The sequence below is a fragment of the Botryllus schlosseri genome, chromosome 11, assembly GCF_051294905.1.
Source record: "Botryllus schlosseri isolate E-star chromosome 11, Bs_hap1, whole genome shotgun sequence".
Classification (NCBI taxonomy): Eukaryota; Metazoa; Chordata; class Ascidiacea; order Stolidobranchia; family Styelidae; genus Botryllus; species Botryllus schlosseri.
In genome coordinates, this window is record NC_137246.1 from 18,045,065 (window position 1) to 18,065,201 (window position 20,137).

The following is a 20,137-nucleotide window of genomic DNA, read 5'->3' on the forward strand; positions in this document are numbered from 1 at the left end:
GTGGCGAATGGCGACAAACTTTATTCAGATCAGTTATTAATGTACTAATGGTTACTAAGTTATCTTGAATCAAGTGAATCGTTGGTTGTGAAAGAAAATTTTCGAATCCCTCCATTGCATGAATTAGTATTTCTTCTGAATTTCCAGTTGGAATCGGATTAGGATTGGACATGGACTTGAATATGGAAAAGTTATGGATTAGGATTTGGATTTGGATTTGAAGGTTCGGATTTGGATTGGATTAGGACATAGAAATTTCAAATCCGCTCATCTCTGCTACTACGACAACGCAAGCTGTGATACTTTAGTTTGCGGTCTATATATTTGTGATCTAACAATCGAGGATCAGTGTATCGTACGATCAGTGAATGACTGGCTGCTCTCACAAGTGACACCGGCGTATCTCGAACAATCCGAACATACACAAGATACAGTGATTTATTCGACACCGTTTACTTGATGACTTGAAATTGACTCGTAAATTTTGCTCCGAGTCACGAGTCAATGCGCATTTTTAAAGCTTCGAGTCAAGTCAAGTCAAGTCATTTTTCCAAAGTGACTCGAGTCAAATCAAGTTATACGAAAAAGTTGACTCGAGTCTGACTCGAGTCAAGTCATGACTCGAGTCATCCCAACACGGGGTCACGCACAAAAAAATCCACATATGATTCGAAAAAACTTATCAGAGGAAGCGACAACATCTCTTTTTGTAGAAAATGTATTAAAATACGATAAAAAACACTCGAGTCCGTCGCAGATCACAGCGAACGTCAGAGTTTCGCAAAATTCGGCAAAATCGGGAGTTAAAGTGACGACCTTTTTTAGTCAACACCACACATTACCGGAAAAATTGCGGGTAAATCGGGAGTCCAGCCGTGGCTACGCGCTCTTGTCCAGGGAACCACGCAGTCAGTTGGGGAGACTGCGCAGACTCGTGAAAAATTAGATGGAACATTGGACTTATACTCAAACCATAGTTCAAATAACTAGGGGGTTATGTGCTCCATGCTAAATTCAGCCGGATATATCCGGTCATGATGTAAAATCCGGATACTCAATCGTAGATTTTAACCTAAAATGAAATGAACTTCATGGACATTGGGCTCGAAAGTCACGTGACTTTTCAGCATAGCAACCACCGTCTGGGGCCAAGCGCGTTTCTGGTATCATCTTCTCTGCGACAGTAATGCATATGTATGTCCCAATTTCTGCTACTGCGCTGGTCTTTGCTGTCATATTATGTGTTTGTGTTACAGGATTGATTTTTTTTCGTGCAGATAGATGACAATGTATAGTATTCAATTAACATGATGGAGTATAGAGCAGTTTAAGATAGCCTATTTCAAACAAGTAATTCCAAGGTTTAGTACTTTCATCTGGACGTACTAACTATTCATCGTATGGCTGCAGCATTATTATGCTTCAAGTGTATACTTATCGACACGGAGACAGTGATCAGTCAACATCGGAGATTATTAATATTGTAACATTACCGTACCGTGTTAAATTTGATTTCAGATGGATTTGGTTAAGCTACTTTTACGATTTGCGAGTTCTTCAAAAATAATCCGAATCTGGTCAAAAGAAATCAAAATGATTTAGACAACGACCATCCAATATCAGCAATGTATGGTGGTGATGGCAAAGAATTGGGAAATATTCAGTTCAGCCATGAGTATAATGAAAGTTTATGACGTAGGTAGAGGTTGGTAACTGCAAAATTACCTGAAAGATTGGGGAAGCGTTGGAATTGAGTTCGAATCCCACTTGACGCAAGTGGGTCGGAGGTTTATCTGGACTCCCACTGCTTACCTAACTACATGAGCAGCGTCATGTAATCAAGCCCAGATGGCTAAGTAAAGCCGATGAGGCTCGAAAATCGGCACCACTGACGAGGACGTATGGAAGCAAGCAAGAGAAGAAAGAAAGAAAAAGCTTATCAAAAAGCAAAGAGACCCTTGAACTTTAAAGCATTTATGTTGTGGTGCAAACAGACGATCATCATCATCATCATCATTGGTTTATTAGCAATTTTATCAGTTCAATACACCACAAAATGCGATACAATGAAAAGACAGGAAGATGTCGAAGCGACTTGGAGTAGTCTATGGAATCAGACACCCATCTTGATCTAGGCGATGTAAAGAGGAGGCATATGCACACTGAATGAAAGTAAAGAAGATAGTATTTCCACCTTTTCAGAGTACTATGTAATATTGCATACTTGCCGGAGTGTTATATTTTTTAAAGTAGTTTTAGGACATATTTGCGGCACTTTTGTAATGTGTGTATTGACAGATATCAAGTGTCCCTATTCTACCAAATCAAGATCATTAATAGACTTGAGCGTTTAGAAGAAAGTCTTCATTTTGAAATGAGTCGGTGATACTATAGTACTTGCCCAGCATCACAAGTACTTTGACAAGTGCAGGGCAGCTTGTGCATTGCATACTCAAAACTTATGCCATTTCTTCGTTTTGGACCCTACGATTCCCTCGAGATTCTGAATAGAAGAACTACCTAATTCTGATATAATAATATTTCCACAACAATACTTTCTTAATCTTGCATAGTTGCATACTCTCGCTTGATTTTACAAAATTCTAAGAGTGCTGACGAAATCAATAACTGGCCAATAAATTCGACAAATTCACAACTTGAGAATGTATTTCCTTTGTACCGAGAATGAAACAAATAGAATGTAGCTATTGGTCACAGATTAGGTATTCCTGATTAATGTTGCCAACTTGCCATAAAAGGATGCAGTTTTGACTTAAGCTATACACTGCTACTGTGGAGGTAGTCTTAAACTGACGACTCACTTAAACACACAGAGTTGGCTTGAAAATGGGCAGTCATAAGCAATACAATTGATAGGACTGTGTTGGTATATCGAAATTGACGAGAATAACAGCAAGCAGTGTAACTGTGAGTAATCCATGGCAATCTGTAGTTATTGCGTTTCTGCATCGCGTCGACGTAAGTATCTTCCATTGACAAGCCAAGATCCTGAACGGCGTTTGTGTAAATTCACGGTGCTCTGGCCCTGAGAACGACGGTAAGGGATACCAGTGTTGTTGGGTCCGTATGGTTACGAGGCTGGTCTCACAAATGACCTACTGGTGGTATTGATGTACCATATGTCGACAACAATGTCAGTTCCTTCCCAGCGTTTTGGGTGGATTTCTACAAGTTCAGGAAGTATATGTGGTCCCGACTTTTAAGGCCGGTAGCGTCTTGAAGTGTGTCGCTCCACCTCCCTACGGTGACGTCATTCCATAGACAGTTGAGCTGCATTTTCTCACAGTTAAAGGGGTAAATAGCGTGCGTGTGCTTCTCGTTCTTGCGATGAAGGAGATGGTGTCTTCTGGATAGCAGTTTTTGGCAGAGATACCAATTGCATCATACAAGATGCCGGGATCAGAGATGCCCCGGATATGGTTTACATATAGCGCACAGTGCAACTTCACTAGCACAGCAATCAGGTACAGATTAGTGAGGCTAGCATCAATGTTTGCATTGATTTGTTAAACATCTAAAAGTATCTATAAAGAGAATAAAATAGTTATGAATTACCCTCTGATTTTTGTTCAAGAAATTTGTGTAAATTTTGTATAGAGCAATGCAAAAGCTACTGAAAGTAGAAAATTTTTAATTTGGCTCAACTAGCCAAATTTGCTAAACATTTTTTGAAAACTCAACAATTTCATGGCATAGCCAGTAAAATTTATTAAAACTATTTTATTTTTTCAATAAATTCAATTTTTTTTAAATCTGATAGCTTCACTTCTGCATGTTGGAATTGAGCCAAATCTAGTGTGCAACCTTTTTTCAAGCCACCTAACAATTTTGTTGATGAGCCAGTGAAATTTGGAAAAAAGGTTATTTTTGAACAACACCGATGTATAGAAACTTGACCAAAATTTAGAAAAACATTGGCAACAGTGCCAGTACTAAATTATAGGAAGTAGTGTCATGAGTATAACAGCAAGACCTGGTCTCCCATTAAAAGAATATTTACATTCCAGTTAGAATGATACCAAATTGTAAATCGCTGCATCGTCAAAAAAACCAAGTCGAAAGTACGGTACTCTTATCCTTGTCCAGCAATAGCAGTCTTCTCAGGACTATCCTTGAAACAATCAATAACTTCCTTCTGATTGGCATGGTTGAATATAAATTTGGCTGACAGAAATTCTTGATTATCTTTTTCGATAAATGGCACAGATATCTTAAAAGCTAACCGATGCCTGCAGTTGATGCATCTATTCTTAGGTCACTTTCACTACATAAACACTTTCAAAAAATCTAATAATTGTGGCTTATCTTAAATCATTTGCTATTGAAGCTGACTCGATTACGCTGTCTTGGGGCACACGAGATACCGGTATGACATTTGATACCACCAAACAAACAAGTCAACATAGTTCAAATGTTAATTATATTTATCATTCTCACTAGCTTTATTAATTTCAGTCACTTTCCTGTCGTTTTCTGGCAATTCAGAAGTCGATGGAAAGACTACTCCGAATTGTTTTCTCATCCATTCTAACAAATTGGCACGTTATACCCTGGCATTTTGCGCGGCTGCAAAACAACATAATCCTACCTAGTTAGTATCTAAAAGTCCTGAAACTAGCTAATAAGTCATAGAAGATAACATAAAACCCAGAACTGTACTTCAAACAACCTCACTGAGACAGAAAATACGATTTAAAAACAGACCAATATCGCAAATTAACACAGGCAGCGGCTATCTAAGATAGTTGTTTGGCCCCAGCGAACCAGAAGTCACGTGACTTTCGATGCTTGCTGGTAATGTATCCGTGTAATGGACTGGTCAGAATAGCGATGGAATTATGAATTTAATAGGACACTGACTCCGATCACTTTCCGGCTGACTAGGATCTTCATCCTGTCTATCGGGAGTACCCGTTGGCTAATGGGTTCAGCCTTTCGTAGCCCTAAAGCAGGACAATTTTCTGAATCTGTTCATCCGCACGCCAAGGATCAACTAGACTACGACTCTTATGATACAATGAACCGAAACAGTTCAGCACGAAGTTCGATGGAAAATTTGGTTGTGTTGGATTACCATGACTCCCTTTTGCACATAACAGACGTGCTGCTTCTAGACGGGTCATATTGGCTGAATGACAACATTATTGGATTTGCATTTGAATACTTTGAAAACAATCAGTTTAAATCAGCTTCGGACACTGTGAAGTTTGTGAACCCAAGTGTAGTTCAATTGGTGAAGCTTAATGCTGGTGGTTCTGAAGTGCATCAGATACTTGACCCATTGGATCTGAAATCTAGTCGATTGATATTTTTTCCTGTTAATAACAATGATTCTCTCTACCCAGGGGGTACACACTGGAGTCTTTTAGTTTGTGACTTGCATCGGAAATTAAATTTCCATTTTGATTCGTCTGGTGGGTGTTGGAATGAGAGTGACGCTAGGCTTTTGTCTTCGAGATTGAAAAAATATTTGGGTGTCGAATTTCATGAACAATCTCTCCGTTGTCCTAAGCAAAGTAATGGTCATGATTGTGGTGTGTATGTAATTGCAATTGCAGAAGTGCTCGCTGAATTATATCTGGAGTCACCTAACATAGAAATTGAGGTTACTGATCGACTTTGTGCAAACGTTACCTCGAGATCAGTAAAGGCAAAGCGGAAAACACTTAAAGAACTCATTTTCCAACTTGCAGAAGCTCAAAAGCAGCAAAATCAAGATGCAAGCAGCAAAACGCCAACTGCGGAAGGAACTGAAAAATAGATTATCTGCATTATCCATGGGCGAAAAACAAAGGCAATCAGATGTTGTCACAAAAAAATTGTTGTCTCATCCAAAATACCTAACGAGTAATCGACTGTCCATATTTCTGAGTATGAATGATGAGATTTGTACCTACAAAATATTACAGCATTCGTTTGAAGCGGGGAAAAAAGTTTTTATCCCAAAGTATGTCGGGCCAACGATGGAAATGGTACAATTACTGTCTATGGATGACTACCAGAACCTTCCCGAAACATCATGGCATATCAAGCAGCCCGCTGATAATGACAGATCAAGACCTAACGCGCTCTGCAGCGGTGGACTCGATTTGATATTGGTTCCTGGTCTCGGCTTTACGGTCGCTGGAAAAAGACTGGGCCGCGGTAAAGGCTACTACGATACATATTTTGAGAAAGCGGAAAGTTCAAAGGCCAACCCATATCTGCTCGGACTTGCGTTTTCTGTTCAAATTTGCGATGACATACCTGTTAGCGATCATGACCGATCGCTTGATGAAGTTCTTTATGATGATTGAACTTTATATATATTGCTTATACTAATTCTGACCAACTCTTCATTTATTTTCAAGTTTCCATAATTTCTGCAATATAGTTTAACGGTGATAGACGGGTCCGTCTATTTTGTGCATGTCGGCTATGTCGCAGCTATGTAGCGGCTATGTCGACTATGTCACAGATATGTCGGAGCTATTTGGACTTTGTTGCAGCTATAGGTCGACTAAATGACAGATGTTGCTGATATATGTCGAGTATGTCGGCTATGTCGGTTATGCATCAGCTATCTCGGCTATATCGCTTACGTACGGAGTTATTTGAGATTTTCCTTGATCCTTGATCGGGGGATAATCCGAGAATATCAACGAAAAACTCGAATAACTCCGCTTCTACTAGTTGGGATTGATTCAAATTTATTTTGCATAGTCTTTGATGACATTTCAACAATTTCATGGGGTTGACAGAAATATTTGATTTTTTTTTTAAATTTTCGCCAATAAATTAAAATTTTTAATCGGATCTGCGGAGTCCTATAATTGTTAGAATTGAACCAAATTTGGTGTGCAGCGTTTTTTAGGGTAACATCTCAATTTAATCAATGAATGGCTGGAATCCGAAAAAATTATTTTTGAACAGACCTAATGTAGATACATACACGAACTTATACCGTAGTAGAATATACTTTATATTGAAATACTTATAACTGACCACCAGGAAAGATAGACAACACGGGAACCCAAACTTTTTTCGTCTATTGTATTTGCATTACAAATAGTATGACATTGCAACGTATAAAGACAACTAGCATCTGCTTCTGGATCAGACTTCGGCATTTAATACTTTGCCTGAAACATATGTAAGCCAATGTCAAAATTTAAATTATTGCAAAATCCACTTCTGCATGTCCGGAGTTGACTACGTAGTCGACATAACCGCAACATAGCTGTGACATAGCCGACATATATCTGCGACATCTGTCACACAGTCGACTTATAGCTGCGACAAAGTCCAAATAGCTCCGACATATCTGTGACATAGTCGACATAGCCGACATAGCTGCGACAGCCGACATAGCCGACATGCACAAAGTAGACGTACCCGTGATAGACTGCTTAATATTGAAAATATTTTTGCGTGTTTGTTTCAGAAATAGTCTATGTCAGTTCAAAATATATCTGTGAGAGAATTAGGCCTTGGTCTTAAACTTCTCAGGCAAATTAAAGAAAAATGTGTGGTGCCACGCCGACAAAAGTTATGCATATTCTCAAAGCACCCAAACGTTTATGACGTTACGTCACAGTTCAGAAAATGCTCATCTATTGCTGTTGCAAGGAGTCATCCAAACTTATTGAATAAAATTTCGTCACACTGTGCTCTCAAACCGTTTCACTCACGCAGGAAATATTCGACCAAGTGAGTATATTTTTCAATGATTTTCTCTAATCTGGTAACGACAACTTGAGTTTCTTTAGGCCGAAACTTGAAAGCGTCGGAATATTTGATCTACCCAAAACAGACGAAAGATATGAAACTGGACAGCTTTTTTTGCATAAAGTGTTCGGATATCGTGGCGTCATTTTATTTCCGTGGTCCGCACAGCTCTATGAAAGAGACAAGAGCGCTAATCCAGAAAAATCAAAGTAAGAGATAAATAAGAGATAATTGTAGGTAGGCAATAACATAATTATATCTGACTACAGTGGCTATTGAAAAACGTGTCTCAAAAAGTACTTTTTCATTAATTTTAAGGAAATACTATGCATGGATGTGTAGTCTCTTAGTATTTCAGAGTACTCAAGTCACCACGAGTGTGCCACTCGAATAGTTATTTTTTTAGATTACCTGGTACCTTCAGTAAAACGGTTTGAAGCCAAGTTACTTGATTTCAATTTTTGCCAAGTTTTTTGGTGCAATAACAATATGACAGGAGTAGTAGCCAATAGCTTTTAAAGTTTGTAAACTACAGGTATTTGCTGCAGGCCAGAGGTCACCAACGCGTTGCGTGCGCAACGTCGTATTTTGCGGTCCACAGCCTGATTTGAAATTTCGAAAGAACACTTAGTATAGCATTTTGAAATGTTGAAATGTATTTCAGTTTGAAAATATTGTTGTTGTGGTTCAAAATATGCTATTCTCTTGTGCTCAACATCGCTATTCCTCACTATCTGACACGGCTTCGACTATGGTAATAGCATTTCGTGGAGGAAGAATTGGCTGATATGAATGGATATTGCCTTGACGTGCCAAGACCTAGACGTTTATAAAACGACTTGGGGCATCTCCACAAGATCAAGATTTTCTAGGAGATATTTTTTCAGCAAGTACCGCGTCTAACTAACCACAAAATCGATTCTTTACTCGGTGAAAAGCAGACGTGGTCAATAACTACTTTTTCGGAGTACTCAAGTAGTTTCCTCTACTTCTGGTACTTACTCAAATAGATATGATTCTCGTTACTTCTACTTCGTAGTATTTTGTGATCTACTTACTTACTTATCGCTATTTTCAGTTTGTCAAGTAGAAGTTGTTTAATCCTCCAATCAGGAAGATAGCCTGAGGAATTTCGGGGCTGTTGTCAAGGAGTATCAGCATTTAATTTTCATGTAAGTCGAGTAAAGCCTAGATTTTTCGTCGCGCTCAGTGGATGCGGAGTAACCAGTATATTCACGAAAGTATCGGTGAATATAATTTAGGTAACGGGTTGGTGTGGTTCCGTTCACAGCGCATTGTCACACTTCGCCCATAGGAAATATTTCATCACAGTATATATGGCTCATCAAAACGTTTGAAACTGATGTTTCGCAATCTAGCAGTCCATGGCGTGTCCTAATCGGGAAAAGTGGACTGTGACTTTTTTTAGTTTTGGAGCTGTTTTAGCATACCACCTTTGAAACTTTCTGGACTAAAGACATGAAATACATTTTCCGCTTTTAGAAATAGTATTTATATTTCACTTTCAATTCCCAGTATCGTATACTTCGAGTTCTAATTAATATCAGTTCTTTTGTCTGGATAACATACATGTTGAAATATAAAAGCAAGTGTGGTAATGCCGTTAAGTTCCAGAAATAAAGCTACACAATACGGCAGTTTTACGATCCACCATACTTTTTATTCACGTTTACTAATCCCGCAAAGTGTTTATACCGTATCCTATACAACTTCTCTGTATTGTTCTTCGACTAAAGTACGCGCCTTATAATATGGCGGAGTGCGCCATACCATGATATTTTCTAAAACGTGCTGTTCGAGTAAACAAAAATTAGTATCACATTTCCATATCAATACTATGATGCTGACGAATGCTTATGCTGTCGAAAACTGAATACCTCCTGGTATGCATCAATATGAATCAAGCTCGGCACCTTTCGCATAGCTCCTTTTGACAATCCATGCGAACGAATTACGATCGTTTTCACAACTACTTACTTACTTGAGTAGATTTGAAGTCAGTCAATTCTACTTCTAGTTCCAAGTAGTTTTAGGTGACTTATGGAAGAAGTACTTCTACTTGTACTTGAGTAGATTTTTTTCGTCGCTACTTCTACTTGAGTAGCTTTCTTGACCAATTTGACCACCTCTGGTGAAAAGCATTGTCGGGTATCGTGCGCAGCTCAGTTCAAAATAGAATGAAAGTGATAATCATATAAATTTTGTTGTGTTTGTATTTCTTTAATAAAATATTATTTCCTTTGTGGTAATTTGACGTAAAGTTCTAAAAACGTGGTTGAATTCATGCGGTCCGCGGCCTCTATGAAATTTGAAAAGTGACCCACGACCCATTTTGAGGTGGCTACCCCTGCTGCAGGCCTACAATTCAGTGCCGATAGGCGTGCGTATGCCATTATTCATTTTAGATTTGTTGAAAATATATCTATGGCGATTGACTGATAAGTACACAGCGTCTCAATCAATCTACATTTTCGAATGACTTAAGTGACACTTGAATGATTTTCAAAGTTGTTGTTTCCTACTTTTACTCGATGCACTTTAGCGCTTCAACAATAATGACTGCTTTAAACACATTCTACCTTCCTTCGTTAACTGAACCTTTCTGTTGTTTTTCAGAGACTCCGTGGATAAATCGTCTGGGAAGCAAGTGACTGCGAAAACTCTTACCTATTATCAAGCTTTGATCGACTCGAGAGATTGCCCCCATATTGTATGCCGTTACATCCGTTGTGGAGATGCATTCATCTCAGCTTCAGCAGTCGCGATATTTTTACAGAATGCGCAGAGTGAAGCGGTCACCTTTCTTGGGAATACTGAAAGAGGTCAATCTCTTTATACAATTCCGGGACTGGACTATGTCGGTCAAAATGACATAATGCCATACACAACTGTGGAGAAAGTCCCGATTCATCATGATCTCTTCGATAAATTCTTATCCTACAATCCGAACTCATCAAAATGTTAGTAAATATCCTCATACTAGTATTATACAAGTAAATTAATATACTTCGCTCATCTAGTACCGCAGGCAACTGCTACATTAGCCTCGTGGCAAGAGAAGAATCACATGTGCTTGGAACTATCAAAAGTTCATCAGGAAACTACTAATGATATAAGGGTGACGGCCATGCCCTTTTTTCTGGGCGCCAAGGTAATTTGATTTGAAACCTGTTACGAAGGATAATTCAAATTGATTTAATTGAACATCCTGAAGTCTGGGATGGCATGAAAATTGATCTATTTTTTACAAACTCCTTGAGCCTCTCTGTACAAATGGTTGCTTTTCGTGCTTTCCTAGAATAAGCATAGGCATTGATATATACCAAATTCCTTCTTGAAATGATAGCATCTATAATAGCCTGTATTACGATTTGACCTATTTCCTGTCCTTGCCATTTATATCTGGTACATAGCTAATCTGTGCATTGTGGGGGTGCTATGGGACTGGGAGTGTTGAGAATGCTCAATCCGAGACTAAACCGTGTGAGATATAGTTTGAAAATTTGCGTGGGCATATTCAGTCTTTAAGATACTATCTGATTATTAAGTTTGGCGTAAATCAGTCCTAGAAATAATCGTGTGTATGTTGTGGAGTCGTTCTTTGAGCTTTTGGATTACCTTTTCTAAAGCACTCTCAAATATTTCACTTTAGGATGTGCAGAATACACAGGAATATTGGGTGAGTCTTATTGCTTAGTTTATTCTCACGGCGCTATATTATTTACCATCGCAACTGCAGTGGCGTTACCTAATCAGAATCGAAAATCTTTCGAGCAACTCCGTAATACTGAGAGAACGGCATTGGAAAACGTTTGAAGTCGCCACAGGCCGATTGGGCAAAATCAGCGGCAAGGGTGTGGTGGGATTGGTGGGTGACAAACCGTGACACAGCACGCCCTACCAGCCACGTCCCGGCCCTCGCAGAATTGAAATTCGGCTGTCGATTCGAGATCGTAACTGCCGTTGTATTCCCAGTGGCGTTATTGCATCCGTATTGAGAATCTCGGCAAATCACCGGCCCGTTTAAGAGAGAGGCATTGGCGTATCATCAGCAACGGATCCGTAAAAACTGTCAGGGGCCGTGGCGTGATTGGCAGGGTATGTGTGTTCCTTCGGTAATTACTATAATGCAAAGGGAATTGTTACCGTTTTATTTTGCAGGAGCCCGTTTTGTCAAAAGATCAGCCTGCGTTTCAGTATAGCAGCCACGTCTCCTTGCATTCATCGACCGGTCACATGTGGTAAGTAGATTATATTACTATTATCAGTAAAGCCAGTCGAATTGTGCGACTTTTGTTGCTAGTTTTATGGAAGAGTGCTCCGATGTAGCCTGTGGATGGTAAAATTAGTTGTTGGAATTAGACATATCCGCTTCAACGTCTAGGTAGGTAGTATTTTACAATATTTCAACCAAATACCTTGATAATTCCTTTTTGCATTCTTGATACTTATGAAATCGGTGGGTCAGTAGGCCTACTACGAATCTAACTCTCTGTTACAGTGGGGGGGGGGGGGCATCAGGGATTAATAGGGGAGCCCAAGACTTTCGAGAGAAATGTCAAAACGTGCATTCTCGAGCTTGGAACAAGAACAAGATCTGTGCTGAAACTTCATAAGTGTTACACATTATCAATTAACATTTAACGTAATTCCGTCTCGATCCATATATCCCGATGCTGCGATTTTTACTACCACAATTTTCTCCGACCAGAAAATGCCTTTTGAGTTCGAAGTAACAGCTATTTATTCACCAAAATATGTCTAAGCGCACTTAGTAACTTATAATTAGGGTGATCTTTTTTTGATTTAACAAAAGATTTTGACCTAAAACTTCAAAGTTTTGACATTTTTTGACCTTGGAAAACTTAATTTCGACAAAAATTTTGCCCTCATTTGTGTAAATTAGATGTTTTCGCACATAATGTTAGAATTGTAGTACTTTTCTTCATTTCTGGTTGGAACTGTCTGTCCTGACAAAGTAGTTTGGCCTGAAAAAACTTTGATTTGAAAACGACAAACTTTTGCATGAAAAAACTTTATTTTAACAAAATCGGGACCTATAAAGAATTCCTGTTGTCACATCGTGCATTATGGTCGAAATACCTAAAATTTGTTGTAGTACAACGAAAGATACTCACCTACATTCTCGGGTAGAAAGTGTCTGTCCTTACTTAGTAGCTTGCCAAGAATGGAGAAAGACCTTTCAACAGCATCAGTTGTTGGATGGTGAAACACCGGGTTGCGTCATTTTGACGATGTTTTTTTTCCTACATCACAATTTTTCATCATGCGCTTCTTCATAATAGAACCAACGCCCACGCAGTCTTGCTTCAGTTAGGATATTGCGGTACGTAGAACATAACACCATGTCAACCCATTTGTTTTGTTTGAGAGTTTTTGATTTACAATGAGCCGTCTACAACGGTAGGCATATAAAGTAGGCTACAAGCCATAAATGTCAAATGACAAGTTCACCGACAATGCGAACATCTACGATGCGAACGAAATGCAGGTTGCAAAATAATTTGGACTTATTTTGACATGTCAAAAAAGATCGCCCTATTTATAAGGCCACGTCATGTGTAATGTATGATATGTCTAGTGAATTTGAGTAATAAAGAGTAGGGTACTCAAGTAGGTGTCCTTACTTTGTCCACCTCTGGTAAAGAAGCTTTCAAAACTAAATTGTTTGCAATTGGTTGGAATTCGGCGTTATAGCCTACATATGTGATACACCGATGTAGGAGGACAAACTTCTGTGACTTATGTTTGACGCAACCTTGTTCATTTTTATAGGGGTATGTTCCGCATGGAGAGACCGGATGGCTCCCAGTTTGATGTGCGAATACCTGCATATGCATTGGAAAGCAAACCAGAAGCAAACGATTCCGGAACACACGCATGAGTGGCTGAGACTATATCGAATTCGAGGAGACTGACTTTTGATATTAAACATTCACACGGTGTCATCCAAATGGAAGAGTGATCGTTTTCAATGCGATTCCAATGCAGACTGTCACAGCAATGCTATAAAATAGTTGGCGGCAATTTTGACTAACGCGTTCTAAACGACAATCCACTGTAAAAATTTGCGACAATTCGTGTCCCACGCGAGATATCGAAACGTTTCCAACGACGGCGAGTGGGCGTGTTGCAGACATCTCACTTGCCCCTGTGTCACTTCAATGTTTGTCTTGAATCACCCGATGAAGTTCAGCGTTTCAATGTTGTCAAGAGTGATTCTATTCTGCATTTTGTGCATCAGCAAATCGTTGGCATAGGAGTCGGTTTAAGTTACCTGGCAATTGCTAGCCAAGCATTGAAATGCGATTGCTACGATAAGCGATGACTTTTCAGTATCAAAACAGCCTCTTAGACTATCTCTTTCTGTGTCCAAGATTTAGACATCGTTTTTGAACTTACTGCCAATTGAAATTTTCGCAACGTGTTTGCCAAAGGCAAAGTATCTTCTTGTATCTCACTAACTAAAGACCGATACTGTTGAAATTGTGTTCCTAGAGGGAAACAGTGGTGCCGCCGGGAGCAATCTAAAAGCCGTGCCACCAGTAACTTTACAAATTCACCCGATCAACAATCACCACCAAGCCCTCTCAGGAAGACAGATTTTGAAAGCAGTCACACGCACCAAATATATTTAGAATGATTAATATATTCTGATATTCCGGTTTTGACTTGTGTCGAAAAGGGGTTCCTATTTCCGTGCTCTGTAGTAAAAATACCTACTTTGACCGCTTCAATCAACTTCCCCCAGTGTTAGTGGAATATGTCGTCTTGCTGTGAGAGTAATTGCATGCTTGAACACCGGCTTACTCGTAGGTTTAAGCTTGCCGATCGACGGATACTTCCTGATTCTGATAGTACCTGTGTATGAGAATATCGCTTACTATTGCAGATGCTAGGTCTAGTTTTTAGAAAGCAAGTGAACCCTGTGAAAAATATTTATTCTGCTTTTTCGACACGCAGTCTTCCTATCCTAACGCTATACACCAAGAAGATCTGTCCGCTTTGCGACGAAGCCAAATCTGAATTGGAAGCCTACAAGCACTCGTTCCGATTCGAACAGGTTTTTATAGACGAGAAAGAAAACAGATCCTGGTTCGACCTGTATAAATATGACATTCCGGTGTTTCATTTGAACGGTAAATTCTTGATGAAACATCGTGTCGACCATGATGTTTTAACGCGAGAATTGCAAAAATACAAGCAGGATGAATAGCGATCAGAAGAAGTTGTGGAAGTTGATACAGAGGGGGGATATGCGGAAAATGGAGGACTACCTTCACAGTCTGAAGTATGATCCGTTTACGTTAGTACGTATGGAGCATAAAGCATCTGGAGACACGACAATGCATCTCGCTGCTAGGCACGGGTATCTGAACATCGTGAAATCGTTACATCTAGATTGGCTGGTCGACGTCAGTGGTAGAAACCTTGACTTGAAGACCCCGCTGCACGAAGCTGCCAGCAATTGCCACGTGGATATCGTCAGTTACTTGCTGAACTGTGGTGTCGATGTGAATTGTTTGAAAAGAAGTGACTGGACGCCGTTGATGATGGCGTGCACCAAGTCGGGAAATTTGGAAACTGTGAAGACTCTAGTTTGTCGTGGAGCCAAAGTGGACCTTGCGAACAAGGTATATTTTGACATGTTGAATTTTTAGAATGTCGTCATTCTGATGAAATTTCATTAGTGGACTTTCATTTGGCAAGTAGCTCCAGGTTAGTGACTAACTTCATGGGATCCTATATTGGCTATAAATCATTATTTCACTTGATAAGTAGCGTCGATGAACCTCTGCTTTTTCTTAGTACCGGTACTCAATGAGAATTAATTAGGTCCAAGCAGTTTTGTTTAGATTCATTTGAAGAATGAAGCAGAGATTACTGCTACATGCCATAGGCCTTGCATCACTGGTCTGCAATATGCTTGTGGTCGTAGCGCAGTCTGTGGGATAAATTACTCAGTTTTTGTAATCGGTTCGGGTGTTGACAGGTCAAATTTGAGATGCCTATGCAGTGGCGGCAGCCATTCCTTCGAGGTACACCTGTACTCTCTATCAATCACATAGTTTCACTGCCTGTTGATCACCTCTGGTTATCTCACCAACTGTTGACTTGTGATTTTGTGCGTAGGACGGCTGGGACTGCTTTCACCTCAGTTGCAGGCAAGGCGACTTGGACATGGCAACGTTTTTGTTTGCGTGCAATCGGGAGCTGTGCCGTTCTGTGAGCAAAAATGGCCGGACTCCCCTTCATACAGCTTCCCTGCACGGTCAGTTGCAGGTGCTGGAATTTCTCTTGGACGAATGTGGTCTCAGGTGAGCGTGCGGTTTTGAGGTGGTCAAAGTAGTCAGCATTGCTAATCAAGTATAAGTAGCCTCGTAATTATCTACTCAATTACAGGTAGACGCAGTGAGTTCCAAGATATGCCAATATTACTTTAAGGCGACGTAGAAAATGAAAAGTTCTCGAGTAAATAGGCTACTTTCAAAAGTAGATTTGGTTGAGGCTTTGCGTACTTTCATGCCAATCGGACATTGCTACTCTCAAAATTGGAAGATATATCTTTGCAACTGACGCAAAATGTTTAATAACTTAGGGATATATTTCCTGGTTCTTAATGATAATTTAGCTCTTGAAAGTGAAGCAAACCTATTCGAAAACTCTTTTCTACTTGCTTTAAAAATTATTTAGGTGAAAATATAAGTAGTCAGACAACATATCCACTTGAGTAAGTAGTCGAGGACTACTGGAATACTCAAAAAAGTAGAACCTGTTCATTATGGACCCCACTGGTTATGCTTAGCTCTCAACTGCCGTTACTGGCCGTTAGAATCGTTTAGCAATATTTCTAGAGAACCCATCATTGTTGCGATACTACCGACAAAACACATAATTTTTTGCAGCTTACATTGTCAGGACTCTTGCGGAAGCACGCCTCTCATGGAAGCAGTAAAAGGAGGACACTTGACTCTCGTTAAATATATTACATGCCGCAACGCAGACTTGGACGCTGTGGACAATCTGGGAAGAACCGTGCTTCACGTTGCCGCTGAATGCGACCGAGACTCCATAATAGAGTACTTGGTTCTCGAATGTGGTCTGGATCCCAACACTAGAACTCGTCCGCCAAGCGGACACGGTGGGGGACATTCTGCTTTGGACTGGGCTTATAAAGAGCATCAGCAAAAGGCTATCGCTTGTTTGTTAGCTCTTGGCGCTGTTGATGACTAAAATTTACGATAGGATAATATTGCGTGAAAAATAGATGTATGGCGACAACAAGGTTGTGTGTCTTTCCATGGTAAACCCTCGATCGACTTGATTCAACCAGTAGGTCGTTTGAGTGAGGGCTCACGATTAGGGCTGGGCACAATGATTCGAGTACTCGAATCTGAATCGAGTATTAATTTTAATGATTCGAGTCGAGTAGTAAAAGACGATTTTTTCGAGTACTGAAATTATACGCTCCTTACCACTGAAAGTTGATTTATCAACGAGGAGTTTATCAACGAGTTTATGCTAATTTCACTGTTGAAGCCTTGAAACCTTGATTGGTCGTACCGTAGCATACGAAACATGAAGTACAAAGCTTCGAACGTTACTGGAAATAGCACATTTCCGAAGTCATGATCATCCCACAATATTGTCACCAAGTGCAATGAAATCGGTATGGTTGAAAAAAATAACAAAGTATCCTTAATATGATGGATAACAGGCATTATATTCTTTGTGGTCGCTTAAAAGGTACATATTTGAACTTTTACAAATAATATTCTGCTATGACGTCATAATGAGTGATACTCGATTACTCGACTCTAAGTATTTTACGTGATTCAGAATCGAATCACTCAGGTACTCGATTTTGCCCAGCCCTACTCACGATATCTCTACTGTGTATTAGACTCAGAGGTGGTTGGTACTTTTTCGGATTTCTCAAGTATGTTATTTTTCCGCTTTGTCTACTGCATCTCCTTGACAGTTTTTCGGCAAAACTTTTTTGAAGACATTAATTTTTAATTTCCATTTAGTTCTGACATGGTTTGGAAATCGGTACTTCGACTTGTAATCGAGTATAATGTATGGCGGTACGCAAATACTTTTACTTGAGTAAAAACGGTGACTACTTTGATCGACCATTATATAATCAGGTTCAGACCTAATGTCTGGGCAATCTGTTGACCTTATGTTGGCAGTGACAGTGTGAAGTCGGCGGCAAACTCGTATCCGTGCAGCAGTTTGCATCGCTGAGTATCCGTGCAGCAGTTTGCATCGCTGAGCTACAGAAAGTTGTCTAGGGATTTTGTTCCGTCGGGACTTTTTCTGACGATAAAGGGGAAGGCTCCATCACAGACCAAGCCATCCCACCCCTCTGCATTTTAATACAGGAACATAATAGATGGGTTAACGTAGGGTTAGCATATTTTGGAAATCTGAAAAGAGGACACAAAAATGCCAACATTTATTACTCAGCTCCCAAAATACACTCCGCCTATTGAACTGTGAGACTCGCCACTAGGGCTGGGCAAAATCGAGTACTTGAGTGATTCGATTCTGAATCACGTATTTTGCTTCGAGTCGAGTATTCGAGGATCACTCATTATGACCTAATATCAGTATATAAGATGCCAAGGTTCAAATATGTACATTTATGCCACCACAAAGAATATAATGCCTGTTATCCATCACATTAAAGATACTTTGGTATTATTTTGATCCTACGATTTCATTTCACTTTGTGACAATGTTGTTGGAGGATCATGACTTTGGAAATGTGTTATTTCCAGTAACGTTCGTAGCTTTGTACTATGTCTCGTATGCTGCGACACGGCCAATCAAGGTTTCATGGCTTCCACAGTGGAAAATGGTATCAAAACCATAATTCTCGTCGATAAAATAACTTTCAGTGGCGAGGAGCGTATAATTTCAGTACTCGAAAAAACCGTCTTTTGCTACTCGACTCGAATCGTTGGAATAAATACTCGATTCAGATTCGAGTACTCGAATCATTGTGCCCAGCCCTACTCGCCACACATCACGATAGGTCGGGGGTCTCAAACTCGAATGTGCTCGCGGGTCAATTTCCAAGGTTATGACAACGCTGCATCGATAATATCAATAGGGTTTTCAATGTATGTGACATCGTAAAAACTGTCGCTTTCTAATTTTCACCTATCGGACATTTGAAGTAGTGCCACAATTGTAGGTGAAATATTTTAGAATTAAAAAAGGATTGAATTTGATATCTGAACAGTGTAGCTCAATACAGGTTTCGGGCATACTCCTGATAAGTAGGCTTTTGGTTAGATTTAACTTCGAATATTAAAAGAGGTAAATAACAACATGAATATAAAATTATTGTGTTATAGTAAAGGAATATCCAATTGCCTATAGCAGTTCGAGTAATTCTACGAAAGATCGTGCATAATTCGAAACTACAATCTTCAGTCACGAATCAACGGGTCCTGTATTATCAACATAGACATGTAATGTGACGTAATCGCAGATCTTCCACCTCATGGTACCTGTTGCGATGTCGAAGTTTGATGAGTAGTTTATCTGGTTTTGGGGCAGTTTTAGAGTGAATTTCAAGTTCTCAATGGCAGTTGGATATTGTCGAATACTTGAATACTCTATCAAATATGCCGGATCTGACGTATGGAACAGTATCCTGCCGGCCAGTCGACGAGCATGTACAGTAGGCCTACATGTCCACATTCAAGCCGAAATACAAGCATAATTACTACTACTAGTCCATCCTCAAGATTACCGGGCCACGACCTGACCTATCGATGTCGCCTTCCATGAAATGCCACCCCATTTTTTTCCGCTTGCTTTTTTCTATACTATCTTCTTTTACTTTTCATTCAGTGTGAAACTGTGCATGCCTCCTCTTCGCCTAGGGAGGCCAAGGTGGGCGTCTTTTCCATAGACTACTCCAAGTCGCTTCGACACCTTCCTATCTTTTCATTGTATAGCATTTTTATGATGTATTGAACTGATGAAAATTGCTAATAAACCAATGATGATGATGACGAATATCCAAAATGCAGACGCGGGCCGCACAAAATGTTCTCGCGGGCCGTGTGTTTCAGATCCCTGCGGTATAGGCAGTGGGTGGTGGGAAAAAGGTACGTGCTGCTAAAATTTTTCGGATTCACGTATCAATCACATATTTATTTTTTTAATGCGCCGTCTTGTCGCTGCACCCCTACAGTCTTTGAAAGTATTTTTGATTTAAAATTCCATCGATTCAAAATACTATAACACCCGGCGGTTTTGGAAATTTTGTGCTTATCTAGTGCTAGAATGTATGTAATAACGCGTTTGATCTGCAATGCGGTGTTCACCATTTACAATATTGAGC

The 20,137-nt window shown here is 39.8% G+C and overlaps 4 protein-coding genes across 5 annotated transcripts; all 4 read left to right on the forward strand.

Annotated features, from left to right (window-relative positions):
- Window positions 1–4,816: 4,816 nt before the first annotated feature.
- On the forward strand, window positions 4,817–5,918 carry LOC145449665 (sentrin-specific protease 8-like). The gene has a single exon (XM_080328061.1). The coding sequence runs from the start codon at window positions 4,943–4,945 to the stop codon at window positions 5,780–5,782; it is 840 nt and encodes a 279-aa protein (XP_080184187.1). The 5' UTR covers window positions 4,817–4,942; the 3' UTR covers window positions 5,783–5,918.
- LOC145450032 (5-formyltetrahydrofolate cyclo-ligase-like) lies at window positions 5,895–6,317 on the forward strand. The gene has a single exon (XM_080328484.1). The coding sequence runs from the start codon at window positions 5,895–5,897 to the stop codon at window positions 6,315–6,317; it is 423 nt and encodes a 140-aa protein (XP_080184610.1).
- LOC145449662 (polymerase delta-interacting protein 2-like) lies at window positions 6,263–14,726 on the forward strand. Of its 2 annotated transcripts, none has more exons than XM_080328058.1 (10): window positions 6,263–6,393; window positions 7,390–7,710; window positions 7,770–7,937; window positions 10,366–10,459; window positions 10,526–10,709; window positions 10,770–10,900; window positions 11,402–11,428; window positions 11,489–11,617; window positions 11,911–11,990; window positions 13,546–14,726. In XM_080328058.1, exons 2-10 carry the CDS (start codon window positions 7,454–7,456, stop codon window positions 13,652–13,654), a joined length of 1,179 nt encoding a protein of 392 aa, XP_080184184.1. In that variant the 5' UTR covers window positions 6,263–6,393; window positions 7,390–7,453; the 3' UTR covers window positions 13,655–14,726. The 2 variants fall into 2 exon arrangements, with proteins under 2 accessions (XP_080184184.1, XP_080184185.1); XM_080328059.1 differs by lacking the exon at window positions 11,489–11,617 and adding an exon at window positions 11,725–11,847.
- A 106-nt stretch (window positions 14,727–14,832) lies between these two features.
- LOC145449664 (ankyrin repeat domain-containing protein 16-like) lies at window positions 14,833–17,055 on the forward strand. The gene is made up of 3 exons (XM_080328060.1): window positions 14,833–15,404; window positions 15,904–16,088; window positions 16,677–17,055. The coding sequence occupies exons 1-3, from the start codon at window positions 14,979–14,981 to the stop codon at window positions 17,002–17,004; spliced, it is 939 nt and encodes a 312-aa protein (XP_080184186.1). The 5' UTR covers window positions 14,833–14,978; the 3' UTR covers window positions 17,005–17,055.
- The last annotated feature ends 3,082 nt before the right edge of the window (window positions 17,056–20,137 follow it).

What these genes read in the sequence shown, in the direction of transcription:
- LOC145449665 (XM_080328061.1), top strand. Translation starts at nt 4,943, where the DNA reads ATGGGTTCAGCCTTTCGTAGCCCTAAAGCAGGACAATTTTCTGAATCT.
- LOC145449664 (XM_080328060.1), top strand. Translation starts at nt 14,979, where the DNA reads ATGAATAGCGATCAGAAGAAGTTGTGGAAGTTGATACAGAGGGGGGAT. An exon ending in AAGTGGACCTTGCGAACAAG is followed by an intron (nt 15,405 to 15,903) that starts GTATATTTTGAC and finishes TTTTGTGCGTAG; the next exon opens with GACGGCTGGGACTGCTTTCA. An exon ending in TTGGACGAATGTGGTCTCAG is followed by an intron (nt 16,089 to 16,676) that starts GTGAGCGTGCGG and finishes AATTTTTTGCAG; the next exon opens with CTTACATTGTCAGGACTCTT.
- LOC145449662 (XM_080328058.1), top strand. Translation starts at nt 7,454, where the DNA reads ATGTCAGTTCAAAATATATCTGTGAGAGAATTAGGCCTTGGTCTTAAA. An exon ending in GCAAGGGTGTGGTGGGATTG is followed by an intron (nt 11,618 to 11,910) that starts GTGGGTGACAAA and finishes TTTATTTTGCAG; the next exon opens with GAGCCCGTTTTGTCAAAAGA. An exon ending in TCATCGACCGGTCACATGTG is followed by an intron (nt 11,991 to 13,545) that starts GTAAGTAGATTA and finishes TCATTTTTATAG; the next exon opens with GGGTATGTTCCGCATGGAGA.
- LOC145450032 (XM_080328484.1), top strand. Translation starts at nt 5,895, where the DNA reads ATGAATGATGAGATTTGTACCTACAAAATATTACAGCATTCGTTTGAA.